This window comes from Scardinius erythrophthalmus (assembly GCF_964197995.2).
Source record: "Scardinius erythrophthalmus genome assembly, chromosome: 1".
Taxonomy (NCBI): Eukaryota; Metazoa; Chordata; class Actinopteri; order Cypriniformes; family Leuciscidae; genus Scardinius; species Scardinius erythrophthalmus.
The window spans coordinates 5,276,781-5,301,375 of NC_138221.1; the positions used below are offsets into that span (position 1 = coordinate 5,276,781).

Below are 24,595 nucleotides of genomic sequence, written 5' to 3' on the forward strand. Positions count from 1 at the left end.
GCAATAAAGATGAATTTATTAACAAAGAGATATACAAGAGTAAAATATCACACTCACTAAATACTACTAAGGAAGTGACTACACTACTAACGAAAAATGACTACTAACTACTAAGAAAATGTAATCAATAATCAAACAGATACTACACAAATGGATGTTAACAATGAATGTTAAGTAGATGAGCAATGGATTGGATGAAGAAATTGAAGTCAATTGTGGTCTTTCTAGATGCTGGTATGAAATAGTAAATAAGCATTTACTATGAATACAGATAATGTGTCTTATGTATCTATCTGTATATGCAGACCCTACATACAGTCTCTACAAAAAAATCTAATATAGCAACAATCTTAGTTATAGCTATACCTAGCTATACTATCCTGTAGCTCAAACAGTAAAGCGTTGGCGCTTGCAACGCCAAGGTAATGGGTTTGATTTCCCATGTATGTAAATGTGTGCCTTGAAATCCAATGTATGGATAAAAGTGTCTGCCAAATGCGTAAATGTAAATGTAGCCACAACCTAATGAACAGGCCTTTTGGAAGAGGTTTGGTTAGCTTATATTTATTTTCCACGTGGTCGAGTGATCAGTCCTGCAATGGGCTACATCTTCCACTGGTATCTTTCCATTCGCAGTGGGGGTAAACTGGATCCCTTTCCACCAGTTGCAGAGCCGCACTGAGTGCTGGAGGTTCGCTGCTGGTCCTTGTGTAATCCGGAGAACTGTGGGTCAGGCGGTGGTCGATCCGCAGGATCCTTTGCAGGTTAGAGGTTACAAAGGCAAGAGTCGTGCAGCTCAGGTGAGTTATCACCCAGATGTCCATTTCTTTGTTAGTGGGTGAGATTACATTGGCTGTTATTCCAGGTGCAGTTTCCACTGTGAGCGCACAGTTCCCTGGATGAATAAGGAGATATGCAGGACATGTTCCTTACAGTTTCCTGTCCCTTATTGTGGTTCTAAACCAATGTGTAAAAAGATTTGTCTTTTTCTCAGGGTTCTTTGTTCCTACCGTGTTCTAGTCAGTTTGGGGGCCCTGGGCAGTCCATGGTCGTTCAGACGTTGGTCTCAGGAATGGAGTTGAGGTGAAAATCAATGAACAATGGACAATGGATGGAGATCAATTCTAATACACAGCTAAAACGCTGCTGTTGACGGAGATTGTATTCGTTTTAATTCTCCGTTTCTAAACTAAAACGCAGTAGTGTAGATGGGGCCTTAATCACAGTAAGACAAAGAGACTCCTGTTGTGAAGTATGGACCTCTGGTGCCATCATGTCTGCTGTTCACTACATTAGGCATTTAAAAGCTCTATTGACAAAATTAAAACATGGAAAGCTCAAAAAGCAAACAGTGTTTCATGGCTTTCAGAACTATAAAAAAAAATAGTGATAAAATGAGTAATGAGTTTAATCGATCATTACTTGAAGCAAATGCAAAAATTAAGTAAAAGTGAAAGCGAATGAGACAGATCTCTCTTTACTGACTTTTAAGAGCCAAATCATCTCAAGAGAAGAAGAGAAGAAAATTGTCCAGTTTCAGAGCTACATACAATTTTATGTTGTATTTGCATGGAAGAGTAGAAGTGTAAGATAAACTAGATGTTCTGATGAAAAACAATGAAGAACGAGTTAAAAATTAATATCAGATTAATTTTTCATAATTTTTATGGCCTCTTTTTCAGCTCTCTGAACTTCAAAGGTGTTTTCCAGTGTGAATTTTCTGGTGGTCTTTCAGTTCATCTTCTGTAGTAAAGGCCTTCTGCACTGAAACACACACCGCCATGTCTTTTCTGCTGTAATATTAAGGATGAATCTTCTCCTTTGTGTGAATCTTCAGGTGTTTCTTCAGGACTGATGCCCAATGAAACAGTTTACCGCACTGATCACAGTTAAATGGTCTTTCTTCAGAATGAGAAGATGTGATTTCAGACCGTAAGCCTAAGCCGCTTCTTCCCAGTGTGAACTCTCATGTGAATCTTCAGACTTGATTTACATGTGAAGCGTTTTATACACTGAGGGCAGGAGACAGATTTATTGGCTTCTGTTTTTCCTTTCTTGTTCACGTCCATCAGGTCTAAAAGAAACATTAAATCATGTGAGATTTCAAATGAGAGACAAACATGAAATTAAAAGTGAAGCTTAAAGTCAAGATCACTGAGTATAATAGTCATTTTAATCCCATCAAATCTGATCAACAACTGCTGAGCACGATTATGATCTATTTTAATGTCATGAAGATGATTTGTGTTATAAATCACTAGTTTGGTCATAAAACTCTAGATGTCGCAGGCTTGATATGATCTGTAAGAAATCACATAGTTTCCTACACGACACAAGCTGATTGGCCTCTAAGCTTATTTGTTTGACGTTTGTTATGAATGGTCCGTCTGTCAGCAAATTCTCAAATTTTTGCGCCTGTACAATAGAGAGCGAAAAAGCATCTGCCAGGGGCATAAATATAAATGTCTCGCATGGCAAAAGTTACTTTCAATGGACTCTTTTACACAATTATCTTGCTAATCATGACTTAAGTAATTTAAAGTGTTCATGAAATGCTAATGTTTTATTGAAAGTAATTCCAATCTTTAATGCTGGTTTCACTAGTGCCACCAAATGCTCTCAAATGTGTATCTGCAGCAGCTCTGGGCATCTGACAAAGTTTATACAAGTAATATACTGGTCAGCACATTTATTTGAAGGGCAAAGAAACTAGTTGAAATATTCTCCAACCTAAACACCAAACTTTTTGTTCTTCAGTATAATGATGTTTCTTTTCTTTTTTTAAAATAGTATTTAATGATCAAAACAAACAAACAAACTAACCAGGGCTGAAACAACTAATTGTACGTTGTAAGGGAAATTTTACATTTAGACATGTGTTTGACTCTTAGATGTGTTTTTACTATTAGAAGTGTTCATTTTACTTAGATGTGTTCTTTACTTATAGATGTGAACCTTTTACTCATGTGTATCACTTGTATTAACATTTAACACTTATAAATGTGTTCTTTTACTCTTAGATGTGTATCACTGGTTTTGACATAAGACATTTAACATTGAACATGTATTTGTACTCGTGAAGCAGTTAAAGAAATATAATCATATAAGCTAAAAATACATTATTGAAGATATGTAACCAAGTTTTTAGAAATGCATAAGTGAAGACAAGCTTGCGGGAACAAAATGTTCTGGGTTAGAAGACTAAGTAACAAAGAGACAATGTGCACTTCAAGTGACCTATTGTACTTGAAGTGTGAAAAGTATGTGCGTAGATTTGAGCAGCTTCGATCAAAATAGCGATAGGCAGAATGTGTGAAAACCAAGTAGCTTAAAAACAGGAACTTTTGCAGACGTAGGTATTGTGCTGTCTAGATAAATTTATGTGAGACAGGGGGGGTCTTGAACCAAGATGTTTCCTTTTAAGGTAAACAAGACTGGATGCAACGGACCCAGGATGTGTTAAGGGTATATAATGATGCCAACTGGAAGTAGCTTTGCTCTTCTCATGACAGACATTCTCTGTATGTGAACTGCCAATTTCTTGCAAGAAATAAAAGATTTTGATACTTTGACTTTTCAAAGGTTTTTGTATTGGTCTCCTTCCTCCTCACTTTTCGAATAGAATTATTTCCACAACAAATGGCGACGAGGATGATGGGATAACCGTGAACCAACCGATCGCCGTGATAGAGGGACAATTGAATTGATCATCCCGAGAGACCAGCTCTGCGGCTCAAAATCCTCAAGTTTAAGGAGAGAGAATTGTTCTACTCATCACGACGAACGGAGGTGAACGTACTCCCAGAACTGAACTCACGAGGTCATCAAAAGACGGTGAGAGAAAATTATTTACGTGGTAAATAAGAGATAAGAAAATCTTTGCGTATTGAATATTTTTCCTAAAAGGGTCAGGAGTTTTGGAATAAGCCTGAAAGTAACTTCCAAAAGGATTTGAGAATAAGCCTGAAAGTAATAGTCTCAAATGCCAGGTGTTAATTGTTTTCCCAGAAGGGCCAGAGTTTGAGAAAGAGGGTTTCTCAAGCGTCCAAACAAGGGGCTGTTCGAAATAAGCCTGATAGTAATTTTCGGACATTTTAAGAAAGCACTTGTTTGGGAAAAAGACCTAACATCGACGGATGTGGGCATTTTGAAAGTCCTAAATTGACGAATTTAGGCAGGCGTGGTGGCCACGCTGGGGGGAAGAATTAACACAGTAAATAAAGTAACGTGGTGACCACGTGAGAGAAAAGATTCAAGTACGCAAATATAAATACTGTAGATAAACCCAATGGGTAATGAAAATTCGAAAAGCGTGGAGGAACAGGTTAATTTCTCTAAGGGCTCATATAAAGCAATGGATAAAATAATGGGAACCTGGTATCATGCTTTTGTGCCGTTTTTGATAAGTCAATATGGGTTTAACGGGGGTTTAAGTGTGTCACATTTGACTCAAACCAAAATAAATTGGGCGACTCATATTGTAAAAAAGAAGGACAAAGAGCAATATGATAAATGTGGTGAAATCATAGTAAAATGGTTGGATGAAGCAACACGCAGACAACAAAAACAAGTCTGTCGGGCTATCGCACCATTGTACTCTGATGAGGAAAGACAGGAGGCTTCAAAGAAAGCACTATTGAATCTTAAAAATGACTGTAGTGCTATTGCTGACTCTTCTTCTCCCTTTTTCGGTCACTACGCGAGAATGACGGTGGAGGACGAGGGATATCCGGCTCGACATCCACCACCTGCTCTCTTTCCTGCCCCGGGGGATGTTGCTCAAGTTGCGGGAGAGGTGCAAGCCAGCGCACCAACTGCACCGCCGCCCGAATACACTCCAACAGAGGAAGGAAAAAGTGACGCATCGACAACGCGCTCTGGTGCACTGTTCAGAGAAGCCAAGCAGCAGAAATGCAACAAAGACTTAGAAGACCTGCTAAGCACAAACATGAGAAAATTGACTTTGCACTCACGAAGGCAGCAAAAAAGAAAAGCTGATCAAGATTTGACCAGAGCCACGTTAAGACGGCAAATGGGGCGGCAACAGACCCTGCGAAACCAACGTTATCAGACTGATGATTCAGAGACAGAGATAAAGAGTGAAAGCGACGATGACGACGAAAGTCTCCAGAATTTTCAGGCACCGATGCTCGAAGTGGCGGGACCAAATGGATCGGTTCTGGTGATGCGACCATGGACCCAAGAGGAACTGAAGCAAGCTTCTGAACACCTGCCAAACATCGAAGCAGGTGGGGCAAAACTGGGGGCTGATTTAGCTCTTTTCTGCAGAGAATTCAGACCGACTCTCGGTGAACTGTGGAGACTACTGATTTTGAGATATGGAGCAGTGCAGATGGCTAAAATGTCTGAGCACTGGCCAGAAGATGCCCGAATGATACATGTCGACTACAACCATCAGACAAACGGTGACTATAAAATTAAAGTCGAGGGAATCATCAACGCTTTACAGAAAGTATTTCCACGCACGATGGACATTAACCAAGTTCGTCAATGCATTCAAGGGAAAGATGAAACCACTGAAGCATATTTTCTTCGGCTGAAAGAGTGCTTTGATCGCCATGGTGGTATTGAAAAAAGACCACCACCAACAGGCCAGAATGCAGAAGCTATGGGGTCTGATCCTTATGATGACTATTTGAGAACTTTGTTCATGGATGGAATGGACAGAGAAATTTCAAAAGAAATTGAAAGAAGCTGTGTTGGATGGCAACTGGCCTCCACAGTTGAAATCAGACGACATGCAAAACATCACGAAACAATCATCAAGAAGCAGAAAACAGCCAAAATCACCAAACAAGACAAAGATCTTACTCTAGCTCTGATAGCGCTGCATAACAACAATCTCAAGCAAAACCACTATCTACGCAACCAAAGTAGTAGTGGGGGAAAAGGCAGAGGACGAGGTCGTGGAAAAGATAGACATTTTTCACAAAACCAGCAGCGTCCAGATCGGGACACTTGCTTTATCTGCGGACAAAAGGGACATTGGCGTGACACTTGCCCGCAAGCGGCGTTCAACACGGGGCAGGCAGACTGAGAGGAGGGGGGTGCGAGCAACGGGTTTCCTGACTCTCCATCAGATAAGTATCATTCTCCTTTCGTTTCTGACTCTGCTCCCTGCAAAGAAGAAGTGCTTGCTAATGTTTTCTATAGGGCTAAAGATTCCTTACCTTTGATAGAAGTAAATGTTTTGGACAAAACATTATTATTTTTTTTAGATACAGGCGCGAGTAATTCTATTATTCAAGAAACAGAATTAACACAACCTATTTCATATTCTGGGAAAATGACTTCTTCCAGAAGTGCTACTGGTCATGTGGTTATTGAACCATTCTCAACGCCGTTTGAGTGTTCAATTAATGAGAGAAAATTCAAGCACCGTTTCCTGATTTCTCAGTCATGTCCAGTTAATCTGATGGGAAGAGATTTAATGTGCAAACTGGGTATTTCTGTTCACTGTACTGCTAAGGGGCTTCAGGCTGACATGAGAATGCTGCATTTAGAAGCAGAGGAAACCCATCTGTTTGTTTATGAATGGCAAGTTTCTAACACGTGTCTGACCACAAAGGCTCATGACAGAGTGTTGTCATCATCTGATTTTATGAATGACTCAGATCTGCACTGTACTTCACATGTCAGCATTGAACCTGATGATGAATTTGAGCAGCGTTGGTTTAATGTTGAGGTGGAAAATATAAAGACAGATTACTTGTATTGGACAAACCACTGGTGTGTTTTGGGGGTGAAACTGACTGACAAACAGGCAATGTTTTATGACGTGGAAGATGCACAGCCTCATATCTCACTGGCTAAACCAGTGAAGGCTGAATGGCGTGACGCAGGTCCCTTCATGACCAAGTGCCATGAACTGACCGACTGGGTCATAATAGATCAACAAAGAATGATCTGCCAAAGTGAAAGTACCGGATGGTTTAAACAACCGTGTCATAAAACATTGAGAGGTTTGAGATCAGTCACAGTCTTGGAGGAGGAAGTGAACTTTGACGGTCTGACTTTATTGCATCTCCCTATCATCCCTGAGGGGTTGGAGGGAGTTCCGAGTTGTCTGTGGGCTAAAGATAAGTATGATGTGGGTCTGATTGCAGGTTGTGAGCCTGTTCGAATCAAACCTAAATCTGATTACAGACCAAAGAAAATGCAGTATCCATTGAAAAAGGAAGCGATTGAAGGCATTACGCCAGTGTTTAATTCTTTGTTGGAAAAAGGGGTCATTGTTGAGTGTCCGGACTCACCTGTCCACACTCCCATTTTTCCGGTAAAGAAAATTAGGGACGCAAATCAAGCTGTTGAATATAGATTTGTCCAGGATCTTAAAGCGGTTAATGACGCCGTGGAGGCTCGCGCTCCAAACGTACCGAACGCTTATACGATCCTCGCTCAAATTCCGGCTGACACTAAGTGTTACACGCTTGTTGACATTTCAAATGCTTTTTTCAGCGTTCCAGTGCATCCTGACTCACAATTTTGGTTTGCTTTTAATTTCAATGGTAAAGCATACACCTTTACACGATTGTGTCAGGGTTTTTGTGAAAGTCCAACAATATTCAACGAAGCTTTAAAACGCAGTTTAGAAGATTTGATACTTCCACCTGGCGTGGCTCTGTTGCAGTATGTTGATGACTTGTTACTTTGCTGTCCAAACGAACAGGTCTGTAAGCAGGCTACAATCACATTGTTAACCTACTTGGCAGAACGGGGCCACAAGGTCAACCCAAGTAAAGTAGCTATAAATCAATCCAAAGTTACCTTTTTAGGTCACGTGTTGACAGCAAATGGGAAGTCATTATCTGACAAAAGGGTCACGGCAATTCAAAACATTCCTAAACCGATCACGAAAAAGCAAATGATGTCGTTTTTGGGAATGACTTCGTATTGCAGAACATTCATTCCTAGCTACAGTGAAAAGGAAGGGCCTCTGTCAGCATTAATATACGGGCAGGAGATGGCAGCCTCTGACAAACTGACATGGACCGAAGAGGCAGAAAGGGCTTTTTGCGAAATGAAACAAGCTTTGCAGAGTTCTCCTACCCTCGGAATTCCGAATCCAGAGAAAAAGTTTACGCAGACAGTAGCTGAAAAAGATGGTTATATGTCTTCTGTCTTGTTACAAGAACATGCTGGGAGACAGAGACCTGTAGCGTACTTTTCCACCAGGTTAGACGCAGTTGCAAGGGGACTTCCTGCTTGTCTGAGAGCTGTGGCGGCAGCGGAGAGAGCTGTGATGGCTTCCAGAGATTTTGTGGGTTTCAGTGATTTAACACTGCTTGTACCACATGCTGTGTCTCTGATTTTGTTAGAACAAAAGACTTCTCATTTATCTGCAGCTCGCTGGCTGAGATATAATTTTGTGCTGCTAGAAATGCCTAACATTACTGTAAAACGATGTAATGTTTTGAATCCCGCAAATCTGCTCCCCACAGAGGAAGACGGGGAACCACACTGTTGTGTTTCAGCTTTGGAACAGATATGTAGTCCAAGACCAGACTTGACAGACGAGGCTTTACCCAACAGTGATATGATTCTTTTTGTGGATGGATCATCCAGCAAAGATGCTTTTGGCAAGAACAGAGCAGGTTATGCAGTTGTTTCATTAACTGAGGTTCTGGAACAACAACCACTGCCATCACATTTTTCTGCACAAGCTGCTGAATTGGTTGCTCTGACTGCAGCATGCAAATTGGCAAGTGGCCAACGTGTTACAATTTACACTGACTCAAGGTATGCTTTTGGTGTTGTACATGACTTTGGCTCGTTGTGGAGACATCGAAAGTTTTTGAAAGCGGACGGTAAGCCAATATTGAATCACCAGCTAGTGGGTCAATTATTGGATGCTTTGATGTTACCAAAAGAAGTGGCAGTGTGCAAATGTCTGGCCCATACTTCAGGCAGTGATGATGTTTCTAAAGGAAACAGACAAGCTGATTTAGCTGCAAAGGCTGCGGCTCTGCTTCCTGTTCAGATAACCACAGCAGCACGGCTGGATGAGGAACTAGGGGACATAGAAGCTATGCATCAGCATGCATCTGCTGATGACAAGAGAAAATGGAGAGATGCAGGCTGTGTGTATAAAAATAATCAGTGGTGGGGCCCCAATGAAAAACCATGTTTACCTTCTCATTTCTTTCAGGCATATGCGAAACTGACACACGGTTTGGACCACGCGTCCAAGACGGGAATGTTTTCCATTATGAAAAATAACTGGTTTACCAAAGGTTTTTCCACAGTGGCAGCAGATTTTTGCAGCAGGTGTCTGATTTTCGGAACGAACAATGTGGCCAGGGGTCAGGCAATGAGACAGGCGGGGCATCCCAGGCCGCCAAGACCATTCTCACATGTAATGCTTGATTATATTGAGTTGACACAATCAGATAAGAAGAAATACTGCATAGTTGCTGTAGATCTTTTTTCAGGATGGGTTGAAGTTTTACCAACAGCAAAAGCAGATGCACAAGGGGTGGCAAAATTACTCCTACAGGAGATAATCCCACGATGGGGAATTCCTGAGAGATTATCAAGTGATAATGGCTCGCATTTTGTGAACAGTGCAATTTCAGCAGTTGAAACGTTTCTGGGTACACCCTGGAAACACTTTTGTTCCTATCATCCAGAATCAGCTGGAGCGGTAGAGAGACAGAACCAGGTTCTGAAAAACAAGCTGGTAAAAATTTGCGATGAGACAGGGCTCTCATGGCCTAAGGCTCTGCCCATTGCTTTGACTTATATGAGAATGAGAAAGAGGGGGCGAGCACAACTCTCACCATTCGAGATTCTGTTTGCTCGTCCACCTCACATGGGCTGGGAACCACACAAACCTAGACCACTGCCTGACACCACTCTTTGTGAACATGACATGTTGCAATATTGTGTTGAACTGGATAAGGTGTTCTGTGATATCTCAAAACAGGTACAGGCAGCGGCTCCAGAACCGGCTGAGACAGCCCTGCACAGCATCAGACCAGGTGATTTCGTGCTGATAAAGGATCTGAGGCGGAAACACTGGAGAGCAAAACGGTGGCAGGGACCATTTCAAGTTTTGCTGACAACTCACACTGCAGTGAAAGTCGAGGAGAGGGCTCCGTGGATTCACTGGACGCACTGTCGGAAAGTGCCAGCTCCTGCGGTAGCTGCAGCGGAAGAAGAATCCCAGGTATCAGCTCATGCGGTAGCTGCAACGGAGGACGAATCCCAGGCATCAGCTCATGCGGTAGCTGCAACGGAAGAAGAATTCCATATACAGCCCACGAGTACCTAACAGGTTACAAACTAAAGGGTGCGGCTTGTCATCCTGTAAGTTTCCAATTCAAACACTATCATCTCTGGAGGGAGGACGAATCTTTAATTGAAGACGATTCAGCCATTCTAGGAATCATTAGAACTGAGTCAAGAACTTTGTGGAGTTTTGATGGTGAGGGCATTGGAGTGACTTGTCTAATAATAGCCACCAGACCTGCCCTGAGACCAACAATAGATAGAGAAAAGGGACTCATATCTTTTTCACAACAACATTTTCTTGCCTGGCAAGGTTGTAAATTGTGGGAATATGCTACTAAATCTTATCCTCTTAACTAGTCTGACCATAGGTCTAGCACAGGACGGTAGTATACAGGTACAAATGACAAAGGGGAAAGAAAGTAAACTGATTATAATATGTGATCCTATTTCAGCAGCAGGACCTGGGTATAATCCCACCAGCTTGAGCAAATGGGGCAAAGCCATGTATTTTTGTAAAGAACCATGTGAATGGCTAGATGTATACGGGGGTAATAAAGATGCTATGCTTGATGGTTTAATGACGAGAGCAGACTATAAATCACCTAATAGTCAAATCAGAAAGATGATTTCAGGTCTTATTGAATTCGAAGAAATCACTGAAAACCGTAAAATTAAATTGAAAGTCACTCTGTCAACAGGAAACGATGGTGCAACTCAGTGGGAAGGAAAATTTTTCTGTGCATGGTGGACAGCAGGTACTGACACTTATGTTCCAATAGACATTACAATGGTAGATCCACCAACGGAAACCCATAGCTTGTCTGAACTGATAACTCATTCTAGCATACCTGAAGAAGAAGATGCTGAATTAGAAAGACAGTTTAATTTGCATCATGAAGACACGACTATTGCACATAGCAGAATACAATGTGGGGGCAATAGAGCATGTATGTTAAGTTTACTTCAACGACAAGCTTTGGAAATTAATCAATCATGTTGGTGGTGTCTGAGAATGGATAGGACCTGGAGGGTTCATCCGTTAAGATCAACTAATCTAGGAGAATTAAAAGGATTAATTCCGTGTGCTATGTGGAAATTACTGAATGGAGTAAACACTGACGAAAACAAATCAATGTCTCGAAAGGGGGTTGCGTGTCAGAATCCATCAGAACACAGTACCAAAGACTTTGACAATGTATGGGCAGTAAAACCGCAATTAGGCGACGTATGTTTATGCAAATTAGAGTTCCAAAGAGGGGCAGTAATGACAGGTACATCCCATTGCAAAACTACGATAACAATGCATAATAACAAATGTATAACATCAGATGGTGTGTTTATTGCGTGTCCAGGTAACGACGATGATCTAAGAGAAACTACAGCTGGAACAGTATGGGTCTGCGGTCAAACTGCTTTCCATTCCCTTCCTAAGAACTGGATGGGGTGCTGTTATCCAGGACTTTTAGATATAGGAACGGACGTTTATGTAAATAAAGAAAATGACGACTATAAGCAAACTTCTATGAGATCAAAGAGAAGCTTAGCTGATGAAAAGATACCGATAATGTTTCAAGGTACCAAACTTTGGAATCCTTGGACAAGTAGAATATCGATGACCGGATGGTCTTTCCTTGGTGGGGCAGGTACTGCTGCTAGCTTGTTAAAAATAAATGGCTTAGCCTGGCAGGTATTACGCTTAGCTAACGAAACTGAAGATGCTTTAGGACAACTGAATTATGAACTTAGAGGCGTCAGACAGGCAGTCGTACAACATCGTATCGTGCTCGACATCCTCACGTCAGAGCGAGGGGGCGTGTGCAAAATGTTAGGGACTTCCTGTTGCTTCAATCTGCCTGACGTCTATCAAAATGTAACAGACATAATAGAGCACATGAAACTGGCTGTGGCCACTCCACCAGAAATGTCATCTTCTCTGGATGCTTGGTTTTCTGGCCTCCAGGGGTGGACTAAATGGGTAATAAGTACTGTTATGCCGATAGCATGTTTGATTTTGATTTTGATTTTGATGATCCCATGTTTGATAAATTGTATCTCTACAATCACTGCTAGAACAGTGTCTACCACGATGGTTAGAATAACTACAGGAGAGTACGTCACAATGATACGTAGGGAACCTGAGGCGGATGCCACAGTGCCCGAGACTGAAGAATATGAGAATGAGAGCGAACATGCGTTTGACTAAGAAATGAAGTAGCCATGGGAAAAATTTACTTGATGTAAATTACTATGATTATGGAGAAGTAAATGTCAAATTTAGTGTGTATGTTCTTTGAAAATGAACATGGGGTGGATTGTAAGGGAAATTTTACATTTAGACATGTGTTTGACTCTTAGATGTGTTTTTACTATTAGAAGTGTTCATTTTACTTAGATGTGTTCTTTACTTATAGATGTGAACCTTTTACTCATGTGTATCACTTGTATTAACATTTAACACTTATAGATGTGTTCTTTTACTCTTAGATGTGTATCACTGGTTTTGACATAAGACATTTAACATTGAACATGTATTTGTACTCGTGAAGCAGTTAAAGAAATATAATCATATAAGCTAAAAATACATTATTGAAGATATGTAACCAAGTTTTTAGAAATGCATAAGTGAAGACAAGCTTGCGGGAACAAAATGTTCTGGGTTAGAAGACTAAGTAACAAAGAGACAATGTGCACTTCAAGTGACCTATTGTACTTGAAGTGTGAAAAGTATGTGCGTAGATTTGAGCAGCTTCGATCAAAATAGCGATAGGCAGAATGTGTGAAAACCAAGTAGCTTAAAAACAGGAACTTTTGCAGACGTAGGTATTGTGCTGTCTAGATAAATTTATGTGAGACAGGGGGGGTCTTGAACCAAGATGTTTCCTTTTAAGGTAAACAAGACTGGATGCAACGGACCCAGGATGTGTTAAGGGTATATAATGATGCCAACTGGAAGTAGCTTTGCTCTTCTCATGACAGACATTCTCTGTATGTGAACTGCCAATTTCTTGCAAGAAATAAAAGATTTTGATACTTTGACTTTTCAAAGGTTTTTGTATTGGTCTCCTTCCTCCTCACTTTTCGAATAGAATTATTTCCACAACAACGTACATCGTACAACTGATCATACATTGATAAATGTGGCAATCTTAATTCACACTGAACAAAATTATAAACGCAACACTTATGTTTTTGCCCCCATTTTTCATGAGCTGAACTCTAAGATCTAAGACTTTTTCTATGTACAAAAAAGGCCTATTTCTCTCAAATATTGTTCACAAATCTGTCTAAATCTGTGTTAGTGAGCACTTCTCCTTTGCCGAGATAATCAATCCACCTCACAGGTGTGGCATAAGACAGCATGATTATTGCACAGGTGTGCCTTAGGGCTGGCCACAATAAAAGGCCAAATTGTGCAGTTTTATCTCACAGCACAATGTCACGGAGGTCGCAAGTTTTGAGGGAGCGTGCCAATTTGCCAAAAAAATGCCAATTTTTGTATGGAAACAGTGCGCCCAATTTTCTGTAGTACGCTCGTTTTGTAAATAAGGGTCACTGTGTGAAAACATCTACCAAACTTGTCAATTTATAGCAGTAAATAAAATTTCTATGGACTAAATGCACATGAAAAATAAAGCCTAACCCTTTAAGTAACACTATGGAACTTTTCCCCTGTGGTCGCCCTACAGGTTGGAAGCGGTATTGTCTCATTAGAACTACAGAAACACGACCCGATCTGGCAATCTTACATAGCGTGATTATAGCAGATAAAGGACCACAAAGCAGAGGCATAAGTGCCTTTCACCCTGTTACGACTTGATGAACCACTGAAATGATTTTGGAAAAATTATTTTGAGGTAAAAAATATTCCTTAGTGTTGCTTTAATGGTGAAGCTCCTGCAGGAAAAGCACACAAGCCAAACTAACTTCAAGATTCCAGGTTTTGTTTCTCAGCACATAAAGATAAACTACTCACCGTGATCTCACACTGTTTTGATGTGGTTTCTCCACTGCATGGATCTTCATGTGTCGCTTCAGGTGAGTTTTAATAGAGAAACTATTTCCGCACTGATCACACGTGTGCGACTTCTCTCTGCTGTGGATCCTCTCATGTGATCTCAGATGTGCTGACCGACTGAATCTCTTGTCACAGTGTGAACACTTGTAAGGCTTCTCTCCAGTGTGGATCCTCTCATGTGTTTTCAGAGATGATGACTGACTGAATCTCTTGTCACAGTGTGAACACTTGTGAGGTTTTTCTCCAGTGTGGATCCTCTCATGTGTCTTCAGAGCTGATGACACACTAAATTTCTTATCACAGTGTGAACACTTGTAAGGTTTTTCTCCAGTGTGGATCATCTCATGTGTTTTCAGATGTGCTGACCTACTGAATCTCTTATCACAGTGTGAACACTTGTAAGGTTTTTCTCCAGTGTGGATCCTCTCATGTGTTTTCAGAGATGATGACTCACTGAATCTCTTGTCACAGTGTGAACACTTGTAAGGTTTTTCTCCAGTGTGGATCATCTCATGTGTTTTCAGAGATGATGATCGATTGCATCTCTTGTCACAGTGTGAACACTTGTAAGGTTTTTCTCCAGTGTGAATTATCTGATGCAGTTTTAAATTGTCCGCGGTAGTGAAAGTCTTCTCACACTCAAAGCACATGTACTCTCTCACACCAGTGTGAGTTTTCTCATGTATATGTAAATTTTGCAGCAGTGAAAAACTCTTTCCACACACAGAACATGAATGCGGCTTCTCCTTCGTATGAACTGTCAGGTGTGACTTCAGGTTTGATGCACTAAGAAATGTTTTGCCACATTGATCACATGAGAACGGCTTCTCTCCAGTGTGGATCCTCATGTGTTTCTTAAGGGATGATAATTGACTGAAACTATTCCCGCATTGATCACATGAGAACGGCTTCTCTCCAGTGTGGATTCTCATGTGACGCTCAATATTATGTTTGCAAGTGAAACTCTTTCCACACTGAGTGCAGGTGAAAGATTTATTGGCTCTTCTTTTCTTTAAAAATGTCTGTTTAGTTTTTGAGCGACTCAAAGGTTTTTCTCCAGGTTGGACATGATGTTCCTCCTCAACTTCACTCAGTTCTTCATTCTCCTCCTTCACTTCTATCAGTTCTTCACTCTCCTCCTTCACTTCACTCAGTTCTTCAGTGTCTTCCTTCACTTCTATCAGTTCTTCAGTCTCCTCCTTCACTTCACTCAGTTCTTCACTCTCCTCCTTCACTTCACTCAGTTCTTCTCTCTCCTCCTCCACTTCCCTCAGTTCTTCACTCTCCTCCTTCACTTCACTCAGTTCTTCACTCTCCTCCTTCACTTCACTCAGTTCTTCACTCTCCTCCTTCACTTCACTCAGTTCTTCACTCTTCTCCTTCACTTCACTTAGTTCTTCACTCTCCTCCACTTCACTCAGTTCTTCAGTCTCCTCCTTCACTTCACACAGTTCTTCACTCTCCTCCTTCACTTCACTCAGTTCTTCACTCTCCTCCTTCACTTCACTCAGTTCTTCACTCTCTTTGCTCTCTTCCATTGGGTCTGACATGAAAGAAAAACACATTGTACAATTTTCTAATTAATCAAAATAGTTCAAAGAGAGAAATATGGAGTGATGTATCCTGTATCCCAGATGTAACAGACAACTGCAATAAAATAATACAATAATGTATGTATTTTTACAAATAAATTATACGTCCCTGAAACTTTCCCTGAATGAGGTACACTGATCTTCCAATTATTATCTTTAAAACATTATAGGCACAAACCCCATGTTTCTGTAGTGAGAACTATTAAATATGTTTGATCAATGACACAATTATCTAACATTATATGAACATTAAAGTACACAATACTGTCATATTTTAACACCAACTTTTAAATTGATATTTAATTATGTTAAAAACTACTAAAGCGTTTTAATTAAGGGCCGTTCAAACTAAAGTTCTTCTTCCATAGACTTCACATGCATGTGAAAGTGGGACACAAGAAACACAAGATCAAGTGAATTTCACTGCGAGAAAGAACATAAATGTTTGCAGTAAAATAGTGTAAATTTGTATATTTTGGAATGATTATTTGTAATACATGTTCGTAAAAATATGCACAAAAAAACTTCCTTTACTGACCATTTGTTAAAAAATAAAACTTTTGCAGCCATGTCATAGTTGAACTGTTTATCTAAATGTGATGAAGTGCTTGAATGTTTCTAACATGAATGTCCTTCAGCATCAAGAATGAATGAAGAATAAACACCAACCTCTGTGTTCTTCAGGATCTTCAGTGTGTTTCATTCTGCAGGGTTCTGGATCACTCATGTTCTCACTGTCCTTTTTAATAAACTCAGTCTTTGCAGATTTCAGCTCTTCCTGATGCTCTGATGCTCGTCTTCACTTGCAGCTGATGTGAATTTACAGCATTTATTGGAGATTTGCAGTAGGAGGAGCTTCACTGATGATGAATTACAGTGGGAGGAGCTTCACTGATGATGTGATTGTAGTGCGAGTTGATCTGACAAAATCAAAAATATAATATTTGTTTTTATGTTCATGGACATCAGAATATAATAATGTAAATTCTTCCAAACATAAATAATGGTTTTTACATAATAAAAAAACAGTTGAAAGCATAAACAGAAGGAGAAAAGGTATCTCTCAAGTTTATTAGCATCTCAGAAGATATAGCAAGAATATGAGAGGAGTTACAGAGAGTTAACCAATAAAATAGTGTGTATACTTTACATCATATATGAATAAGATACATTGAAAAATAAGGTCATATATATGGTCAGTTTCTGGCTATCCTACCACATGTACATTTGTAGCCTGGAGGACCCTTATACTGTGTTCATAATAGAGAGAATAGGAGAGAGTACCTTCTTACAGAACAAATAAATCCCTGTTATTCGCTTTTGCTGAGACTACCATACTAGAATTTCATAAAGCTACATATAGTAGGCAACAAATCCCCTCAGTCTGCTGACACCAATGAAATGAGCTTTAAGTGTCAATTTGTAGGAGATTTGAAGACATCAGCATAATAAATGAGGTGAAAACAGGAACTATTGTCATGAAATAAAGAGTGTTTTCAGCAGATCTGTTAATATTGATGAGCCTCAGACTATTAACACTCATTCAACAAGCCATTCAGGATCATCAGCAAATCATCTCACTTTATTCTGAGTGTTTGCTGTTAGAAACACATTATTTGAGTCAGGATACATGACTAAAGCCTGTAAAACTGCTCCATTGAAAGATATCTCACAATATAACATCATCAATAACAAAACAAAATAATTAAACAACCTCTCTTTATGAACCTCTTCAGGGAAATAACTACAACACATAATATGTTTAATAGGGTGAGTGATATTTAAAAAAAAAAAAATTTTGTTTTGCCATGGGGTGAACTTTAAGGAAACAGACTTAAAGGACATGTTTGGCCGGGGACTTAATAAGTTTCTGTATTTCCTCATGCCTCACGATACCCCACATTACACTCTGGCACAATATATTGGGTTCGCCCTTTTATTGAGTGGTTCGCAATTTAAGGTGGGCTTTGCAAGTGAGGAACCCCACAAGCTCACACTATTCCCGAAGCCTGTCATAGTTCATGTCATGCCCACCACGCCTGAACCTGCTGCGGAGGAAGCTGTCCCTGAACCCGCTGCGGAGGAAGCTGTCCCTGAACTCGCTGTCCCTGAACCCTCTGCGGAGGAAGCTGTCCCTGAAAGCGCTGCGGAGGAAGCTGTCCCTGAAACCGCTGCGGAGGAAGTTGTCCCTGAAAGCGCTGCGGAGGAAGCTGTCCTTGAACCTGCTGCGAAGGAAGCTGTCCCTGAACCCGCTGTGGAGGAAGCTGTCCTTGAACCCGCTGTGGAGGAAGCTGTCCCTGAACCCGCTGTGGAGGAAGCTGTCCCTGTACCTGCTGTGGAGGAAGCTGTCCCTGAACCTGCTGTGAAGGAAGCTGTCCCTGAACCCGCTGCGGAGGAAGCTGTCCCTGAACCCGCTGCGGAGGAAGCTGTCCCTGAACCTGCTGTGGAGGAAGCTGTCCCTGAACCCGCTGCGGAGGAAGCTGTCCTTGAACCTGCTGTGGAGGAAGCTGTCCCTGAACCTGCTGTGGAGGAAGCTGTCCCTGAACCCGCTGCGGAGGAAGCTGTCCTTGAACCTGCTGTGGAGGAAGCTGTCCCTGAACCCGCTGCGGAGGAAGCTGTCCCTGAACCCGCTGCGGAGGAAGCTGTCCCTGAACCCGCTGCGGAGGAAGCTGTCCCTGTACCTGCTGTGGAGGAAGCTGTCCCTGAACCCGCTGTGGAGGAAGCTGTCCCTGAACCTGCTGTGGAGGAAGCTGTCCCTGAACCCGCTGCGGAGGAAGCTGTCCTTGAACCTGCTGTGGAGGAAGCTGTCCCTGAACCCGCTGCGGAGGAAGCTGTCCCTGAACCCGCTGCGGAGGAAGCTGTCCCTGTACCTGCTGTGGAGGAAGCTGTCCCTGAACCCGCTGTGGAGGAAGCTGTCCCTGAACCTGCTGTGGAGGAAGCTGTCCCTGAACCCGCTGTGGAGGAAGCTGTCCCTGAACCCGCTGCGGAGGAAGCTGTCCCTGTACCTGCTGTGGAGGAAGCTGTCCCTGAACCCGCTGTGGAGGAAGCTGTCCCTGAACCTGCTGTGGAGGAAGCTGTCCCTGAACCTGCTGCGGAGGAAGCTGTCCCTGAACCTGCTGTGAAGGAAGCTGTCCCTGAACCTGCTGTGGAGGAAGCTGTCCCTGAACCCGCTGTGGAGGAAGCTGTCCCTGAACCTGCTGTGGAGGAAGCTGTCCCTGAACCCGCTGTGGAGGAAGCTGTCCCTGAAACCACTGCGGAGGAAGCTGTCCCTGAAACCGCTGCGGAGGAAGCTGTCCCTGAACCCGCTGCGAAGGAAGCTGTCCCTGAACCCGCTGAGGAGGAAGCTGTCCTTGAACCCGCTGCGGAGGAAGCTGTCCCTGAACCTGCTGTGAAGGAAGCTGTCCCTGAACCCGCTGCGGAGGAAGCTGTCCCTGAACCCGCTGTGGAGGAAGCTGTCCCTGAACCTGCGGTGGAGGAAGCTGTCCCAGAACCCGCTGCGGAGGAAGCTGTCCCTGAACCCGCTGCGGAGTAAGCTGTCCCTGTACCTGCTGTGGAGGAAGCTGTCCCTGAACCCGCTGTGGAGGAAGCTGTCCCTGAACCTGCTGTGGAGGAAGCTGTCCCTGAACCTGCTGCGGAGGAAGCTGTCCCTGAACCTGCTGTGAAGGAAGCTGTCCCTGAACCTGCTGTGGAGGAAGCTGTCCCTGAACCCGCTGTGGAGGAAGCTGTCCCTGAACCCGCTGTGGAGGAAGCTGTCCCTGAACCCGCTGTGGAGGAAGCTGTCCCTGAACCCGCTGTGGAGGAAGCTGTCCCTGAAACCACTGCGGAGGAAGCTGTCCCTGAAACCGCTGCGGAGGAAGCTGTCCCTGAACCCGCTGCGGAGGAAGCTGTCCTTGAACCTGCTGCGAAGGAAGCTGTCCCTGAACCCGCTGTGGAGGAAGCTGTCCTTGAACCCGCTGTGGAGGAAGCTGTCCCTGAACCCGCTGTGGAGGAAGCTGTCCCTGAACCCGCTGTGGAGGAAGCTGTCCCTGAACCCGCTGCGATGGAAGGTCAGGTCAGGTCAAGTATATTTGTATAGTGCTTTTCACAATACAGATTGTATCAAAGCAGCTTCACAGTATTAAATCAAAATAAAATAATACAACAAGGTTTGTTTCTAGTGGAATTTATTGATTGATAAAATAAAATTAAATATCCCCAAAATATGAACTAGAGTCCGGATTGTAGTTTGAACTGTAAGATTAAAAATATTTGAATGCCTGGCCGAAAAGATGCGTCTTTAATCTAGTTTTAAACTGGGAGAGCGAGTCCGAACAACGAACAGTATCAGGAAGGCTATTCCAGAGTTTCGGAGCCAAATGTGAAAATGCTCTCCCTCCTTTGGTTGATCTGGATATCCTAGGTATGACCAAAAGCCTTGAATTTATTGATCTTAAAGAGCGCAATGGATTATAGGGCGATAGAAGATCCGTTAAATAGACTGGGGCTAAGCCGTTTAGGGCTTTATAAGTCAGTAGCAATACCTTGTGAATAATACGGAACTTTATAGGTAACCGATGCAGTGATGATAAAATCGGTGTTATATGATCACATTTTCTTGATCTAGTAAGAACTCTAGCGGCTTGAGCGGACACAACTTTTTCTAGTATTTTAGACATAAATGGAAGATTTGAAATGGGTCTATAATTTGCTAGATTATTATGATCTAATTGTGGTTTCTTAATGAGAGATTTAATAACTGCCAGTTTAAATGTTCTTGGAACATGACTAAAGATAAAGATGAGTTATTAATATTCAGGAGAGGTTCTTCCACTACAGGTAACACTTCTTTCAGTAGTTTAGTTGGTATAGGATCTAAAAAACATGTTGTTGTTTTAGATGAAGTGATAAGTTTATTTAACTCTTTTTGTTCTATAGTTGTAAAGCACTGTAATTGTTCTTGCGGGGGGGAAATTTAGGCTGAATTATAAGGCGCGATTGAGGATTGAACGTTTACAATTGTGGTTCTGATGTTTTCTATTTTCTCAGTGAAGAAGTTCATGAAATCATTACTACTAAACTGTAACAGGATATTTTGTTCGGGTGACGTCTGTTTATTTGTTAGTCTAGCCACGGTGTTAAATGAAAACCTTGGATTGTTTTGGTTACTTTCTGTTAGTTTGCGGAGGTGCTCAGCCCTGGCTGCCTTAGGGCCGATTCTAAAGACCTCTAAATTAGTTTTTTTCCATTTACGCTCTAAATTACGGGTTTCTCTCTTTAGAACACGCATAGTATTGTTGTACCATGGTGCTTTAATTTTCTCTCTGACCTTTTTTAATCTAATGGGTGCAACAACATCCAATGTTCTAGAGAGAATGGTGCTCATAGTGCTAGTTAGTTCTTCTAGTTCATCTGTTTGTTTGGGTTCAGGCAGCAGCTGAGACAGATTAGATAAGCAAGTTGAGAAATTATCTATGGTGGATGGAAGGATTGTTCTGCCTAATCGATAATGCGGCACAGCATGACATATTACAGCAGTACGTAATATGCAAGTTACCAAGTAATGGTCAGTGACATCATCACTTTGTGGAATGATATCTATATCGGTTGGATCGGTTCCATGTGATATAATTAAATCGAGTGTATGAATAAGACGATGAGTTGGTCTGGTGAAGTTTTGCTTGACCCCAAAGGAATTTAATAAAATAAACTTTACTATTTCAGCTACAATCTCCACTTTACTGAGTTCATTATCATAAAGTGCAAGTGTGTCGAGAGACAAGCTGTTCTCTCATCATCATCTCCAGATTCAGATATGGATCCAGTAGATCTGGAGAATCCACTTAAGCTTCTTGTTTCTTCTTAACTTTAAGCCTCTTTTCTCCCAGTATAGTATTTCCTGATGAGCTTTTCCCAGAGCCGGTTCTGCCCATCAGAAGAACCCGGATCATCTGGACTGGAGCCGGTCACAGACATCTCTGAAAGAGACAGAAAATATGGAGTATGAATATACAAATAAGGCAGACTCGACTGTATTGTATTCTTCGGGATATCATTTGTGAATATCTTCGGGATATCATTTGTTAATATCATCAGTACATTATATATTCATCAGCTCAGCAGGGGCGGCTGGCCAATAGAGGGCACTAGAGCGTTATTCATTTATTTACCATTATTTATTTTATAAAGGTATTTGTATAGGTAAAAAATGCACTGGAACTATATCGATTTAAGGGGGCAAATATTGCCCCTTACTGAAAAAGGAGTGACTGCAGAAAGTAATACAGAGGTCAATGTTAGGTTAAAGATACAAACAAAGAGGGATTCAAACAAACAACATATAATAAAGTAGAATGTACAGACTGTGAGCTGAAGAGTAATATTCAGAGAAGATTATGTGTTTTTGAAGAGGTTTTTGAATGAGAGAAGGGTGGATGCTTGACGGATGTCTTGAGGAAGAGCCACAACGCTAAAAGACCTGATGGCTCCTATGGTTACCAGACTATTGAAACTGACTGAATATGGCACAGCCCCACCTAAGATAGTTTTCACCAGCCGCCACTCACCGATTAGTAAGTTCGTAAAAGCGATCGTACGACTGATCTTAAAATTTTGGTCTGTTTCCCAAAAGCATCGTGACTTAAGTAGCACTTGAAAATCATTGTAGATCTACGAGTGCTCTGGAGTAATAAAGCATCGTAAGAAGACAGAGTAATGAAGTGCAATGTGATCATAATATAAGGTTTTGATTGTACTTTATTGTACACTTTATTACTCGTTTTTTGTTTAATGTATTAATGAAATAATAAAAAGGGCAGAAAAATCACAAAAATCTAAATAATTTAATCTTATTTAATTTTTTGTTCATTCATTTAATTTAGATTATAATTATTAAAGATGTAATATGCTTCAAAGACTGGAGAAAATAGGGATGAACTAAAAACATGCTGAAATGCATGAAAACCAGCCATGTATTGGGCATTTCTTGGTTGGCCATCATGTGGTCCCATCATGCCATTTTCATCCTCCTCCTCCACCACCTCTTCATCTTCCTCCCTGTACTCTCATATGTCCCGACTACAGCTACACACATCCTCAAACTGCTGAGGTGTTGTGGCTGCAGTCTGGACAACAGAAGATGGAGGCTGAGGCCTGGGAGGGTTGTTTGAAGGACTAGGAGATGGCAGATGAAACTGATAGTTCCTCTGATTTTGAAAGACCTGACTCAGGCTCAGGTTGAGTTACCCCTACTCCTCGATGGATGCATATACCATATGCCACCTGAAGCCCTTGTGCCAAGTACTGGCCTATTCTTCCTCTGCTGTGAGAAGGGGGGACTCATTGGGCCCAGTACCGGTTTTATTAAATGCTGTCCTCTGCAGTGCCCTTTTCCTTTTAGCAAGTCCTGCCACTTCTTCCTGACCTCATTCCACACTTGACAAACGGACAGCGACTCTTAAAGGGTTACTCTTGCCAAAATTGAACCTAGGCTCTTTTTGTTAATCTAGCCGAGTCAAACATTTGTGCAAAAGTATAATTAGAATGGAAACTATGGAGCGAATTATGTGCCATAATTTAACAAACAAATCCAGCATTTTGCAAACAAACTCAATCTACTTCGCAAAGGAAAACTCGACTCGCAAACAAACTCAATCTACTTCGCAAAGGAAAACTCGACTCGCAAACAAACTCGATCCGCTTTGCAAAGGAAATCTCGACTCGCAAACAAAAAGAAACCAATGTGCAAGCACAAAGGTCACAAATGCGTCCAGGCAGATTTTCTCACAAATACGTCCAGGCAGATTTTCTCACAAATGCGTGCAGGCAGATTTTCTCACAAATGCGTCCAGGCAGATTTTCTCACAAATGTGTGCAGGCAGATTTTCTCACAAATGTGTCCAGGCAGATTTTCTTACAAATGTGTGCAGGCAGATTTTCTCACAAATGCGTCCAGGCAGATTTTCTCACAAATGTGTGCAAGCAGATTTTCTCACAAATGCGTCCAGGCAGATTTTCTCACAAATGCAGTTGAGCAACTTCCTCTTCTAAAACAGTAGATGGCGCTAAACTATAGGCTAATTTAGTGCTAGTCTCCCAGGCCAGGAGAAGCACTGATTTGAAACTTGCCTTCGCCTACAGCTGAGGAAAATGACCGGTGAACGGGTGTGTTTCTGTCTTATTTGATCTATAATTAACCTTTTTGAGGTTTTCTCTTGCCAAACGTTTATTGCATACCTATACAGAAATCCACATTAGCACTTAGTAGCACTTCACTCTCTAGGATCGGGGAATCTATAAGCTGAAAGCTCTGCCATCTTGTTGCTTTTTGTCATTTTTTTCTGCATCGGACTCATGCGAAATTACTAAATTAGTGATTATGTCTACACTTGAATGAATCTATTTCTTTCGTTCTCCATAAATTAATGAGAACATTTAATTTAATTGAAAGGAGGCTCCCACTTATTTATTTATTTAGCCTAGTTGGAATTCAGTCAGCTTAACAATTAATGTAATAAAATAATTAATGAAAAAAAAAAAGAAAAAAAAAAAAAAAACAATATACAATTGTTTCTTATCTTGCATGTGACGTAGCCTATGCAGTGCCCAAATTATTATTTTGGACACACAAATGAAACCCGCCGCTCAATTAAATGAAATGTTCTCATTCATTTATGGAGAACGAAAGAAATAGATTCGTTCAAGTGTAGACATAATCACTAATTTATGGTGCTAATGTGGATTTCTGTCTAGATATGCA

At 41.5% G+C, this 24,595-nt stretch overlaps 4 protein-coding genes across 4 annotated transcripts in view; 1 reads left to right on the forward strand and 3 right to left on the reverse strand.

The window, feature by feature from the left end:
* On the reverse strand, positions 1-17,402 carry LOC308703243 (uncharacterized protein). The gene is made up of 3 exons (XM_081386563.1): positions 16,531-17,402; positions 14,228-15,812; positions 1-2,074 (listed from the first exon to the last, which is right to left on the reverse strand). The coding sequence occupies exons 1-3, from the start codon at positions 16,586-16,588 to the stop codon at positions 2,032-2,034; spliced, it is 1,686 nt and encodes a 561-aa protein (XP_081242689.1). The 5' UTR covers positions 16,589-17,402; the 3' UTR covers positions 1-2,031.
* Positions 1-24,595, forward strand: part of LOC308703298 (uncharacterized protein) — a 320,767-nt gene that overhangs the window by 212,742 nt on the left and 83,430 nt on the right. The window lies entirely within an intron of this gene.
* Positions 16,904-21,588, reverse strand: LOC308694901 (uncharacterized protein; the record flags this gene model as incomplete). Its single annotated transcript, XM_081372711.1, has 4 exons — positions 16,904-17,963; positions 18,435-18,920; positions 19,488-19,625; positions 21,580-21,588. 4 exons carry the CDS (start codon positions 21,586-21,588, stop codon positions 17,886-17,888), a joined length of 711 nt encoding a protein of 236 aa, XP_081228837.1. The 3' UTR covers positions 16,904-17,885.
* The window catches only part of LOC308703221 (uncharacterized protein), a 12,313-nt gene continuing 7,792 nt past the window's right edge, over positions 20,075-24,595 (reverse strand). Inside the window, exon 4 of the mRNA XM_081386543.1 lies at positions 20,075-21,815. Within this exon, the coding sequence (XP_081242669.1) occupies positions 21,785-21,815 (31 nt within the window). The 3' untranslated portion in view covers positions 20,075-21,784. The remainder of the gene's footprint in view (positions 21,816-24,595) is intronic.

Bases quoted from the DNA above. Each gene is read 5' to 3' on its own strand.
- LOC308703243 (XM_081386563.1), bottom strand. From the start codon at position 16,588: ATGAGTGATCCAGAACCCTGCAGAATGAAACACACTGAAGATCCTGAA. The intron at 15,813-16,530 runs GTTGGTGTTTAT...CTTTCATGTCAG, and splicing joins AGATCCTGAAGAACACAGAG to ACCCAATGGAAGAGAGCAAA. The intron at 2,075-14,227 runs GTGAGTAGTTTA...TGTTTCTTTTAG, and splicing joins CAAAACAGTGTGAGATCACG to ACCTGATGGACGTGAACAAG.